The sequence below is a fragment of the Melampsora larici-populina genome (assembly GCF_000204055.1).
Source record: "Melampsora larici-populina 98AG31 unplaced genomic scaffold MELLAscaffold_18, whole genome shotgun sequence".
Taxonomy (NCBI): Eukaryota; Fungi; Basidiomycota; class Pucciniomycetes; order Pucciniales; family Melampsoraceae; genus Melampsora; species Melampsora laricis-populina.
In genome coordinates, this window is record NW_006768782.1 from 338436 (window position 1) to 340248 (window position 1813).

General features: G+C 44.3%; 1 protein-coding gene across 1 annotated transcript; it reads left to right on the top strand.

Moving 5' to 3' along the window:
- Positions 1-386: 386 nt before the first annotated feature.
- On the top strand, positions 387-1708 carry MELLADRAFT_86382 (uncharacterized protein; the record flags this gene model as incomplete). Its single annotated transcript, XM_007409933.1, has 4 exons — positions 387-437; positions 527-684; positions 770-1101; positions 1185-1708. The coding sequence occupies 4 exons, from the start codon at positions 387-389 to the stop codon at positions 1706-1708; spliced, it is 1065 nt and encodes a 354-aa protein (XP_007409995.1).
- Positions 1709-1813: the final 105 nt, after the last annotated feature.

Consider the following 1813-nt stretch of genomic DNA (forward strand, 5'->3'; position numbering starts at 1 on the left):
ATCTCAGTTCCCCTCTGTGCTAGACACCCTCGACAGCGAAGATGTGTTGCAATTGGTTACGGTTGCCAGCCATTTTATAAAGATCAATCAAGCCTCAATCAAAGTCAACCAAGACAATGCACCATATGAATATCTCAATAGTGTTTTGCCTGAGCCTCTAGTACCTGGAACTTGGGAAGTACTATGGACAGTACTTTACTCCAGCCTGGAATCATCTTACATTGAACCTGTTGCTCTAATTCGAGATAAGGGATTGAGTCAAGATCAAGAGCCTGGCGCACTTGATATCGCGGAACGGATATTTTGGCCGCCTTACAAAGACGAATGCCCCAGTCACAAATGCCAGGGTCGATTGGAAAGAAGGGTGGCTCTGTGTGCATATCTATATGATCTTGATGGCGTCAAGTCAGTTCGGCACCACACCACCTATTGCCGACGTCAGTACTCCATTAATATCATAATTTATTGATCTAAACAAAATATATATTCTAACCACATATTGATTTCATCTTGTGCAGATTGCAAGACCAGCTATCGGGCGTCATATTCTTCCAAGAAGAATGGGCAGCGCACCTACTATCTAGATACAACAAGAAATGATCCAGATTGTATTCAAGTCAATATGCATTATTTCATGACAATACGACTGCTTGAATTTTTTAACTATGCACAATCCCTAGCCCAGTAAGTCATCACAAACATATTCATTTCTTGCGGATCCTTACCCAAATCAAAAAGCTAACACTCATGCTCACTTTGGTTTTGTCAGCGTATCAGTATATAATCTCGTAACTATCTACAATAGCAGTCACAAACTGCTGGAGGATGCCCCAAATCATTTCAAAACTGAAAACTTCAGGCCAACACTTTCCGACCACTGTTGCACTACTGCGTTAGATGTACATCGCTTGCTCCGACAATTCAACCTCCGGAACATTCCAATGAGTGTATCAAACTCTGGAGGATCTCGCCATCGCTTTCGAAAATCAAAGTTGACCGTTCTCACATGGACCGAACTTGAGGGAAGTCCCTATATTGATCACATGTGCTCGGAATGCACAGAAATCCTGGAAGACCCTAATGTTGAAGGAGGAGGTTTGGGTAAGATTAAATATTACATAATTAGCTAGTAATTCTTCATACCTGATTAATCACACTCTTGATTTACCTTCTGATGTCACCAGCTCTCCGAGCCATAGCCATGGATGGAATTACAATTGGACATCCTCGATGCAGTGCTACCAAGGAACAGCTTGTATCATTAAATCCGGAGATCATCAATCCACCGCCGTGCACTGTAATGCTTGAGACACCAAAGGATAGATATTGTCCTGCTCATGATTTACTCCTTGGGAAACTCTGCCACGCACAGCCCTGTACCCTTGATGCCATTGGCAACTCCAAGGCATGCAACCTACCCGAGCATCAGGAAGCTATTCAAATTCGACATGAAAAGAGAACTCGCTCTCATGCTGCATTGGCCTTTAACCAGAGAACAGGTGCAAAACTACCCGAGGATCCAACAGCAGCGCTCAATGCTGATACCGATGCTTTCAACATTGACGCTTTGGTGGAGGGAGATGAGTCAGATCGCACCCATGAAGCTGGGCGTGATGGAGAAGAGGCCGTCTCTCCCCGTCATCGAGAAGCCGATTCGCTCCAACGCGAAGACACACAACGATCTCCTGTTTGTTGCCACACGTGGTAGTACACTGGCTAGAGAAACAATGTATCGAGCCGAGTCCGTCATATTAGTCAGGGTTAGTTCCATCCTTGCCTTGGGTTACATAATAAGCCTAACAATTGATGTGAT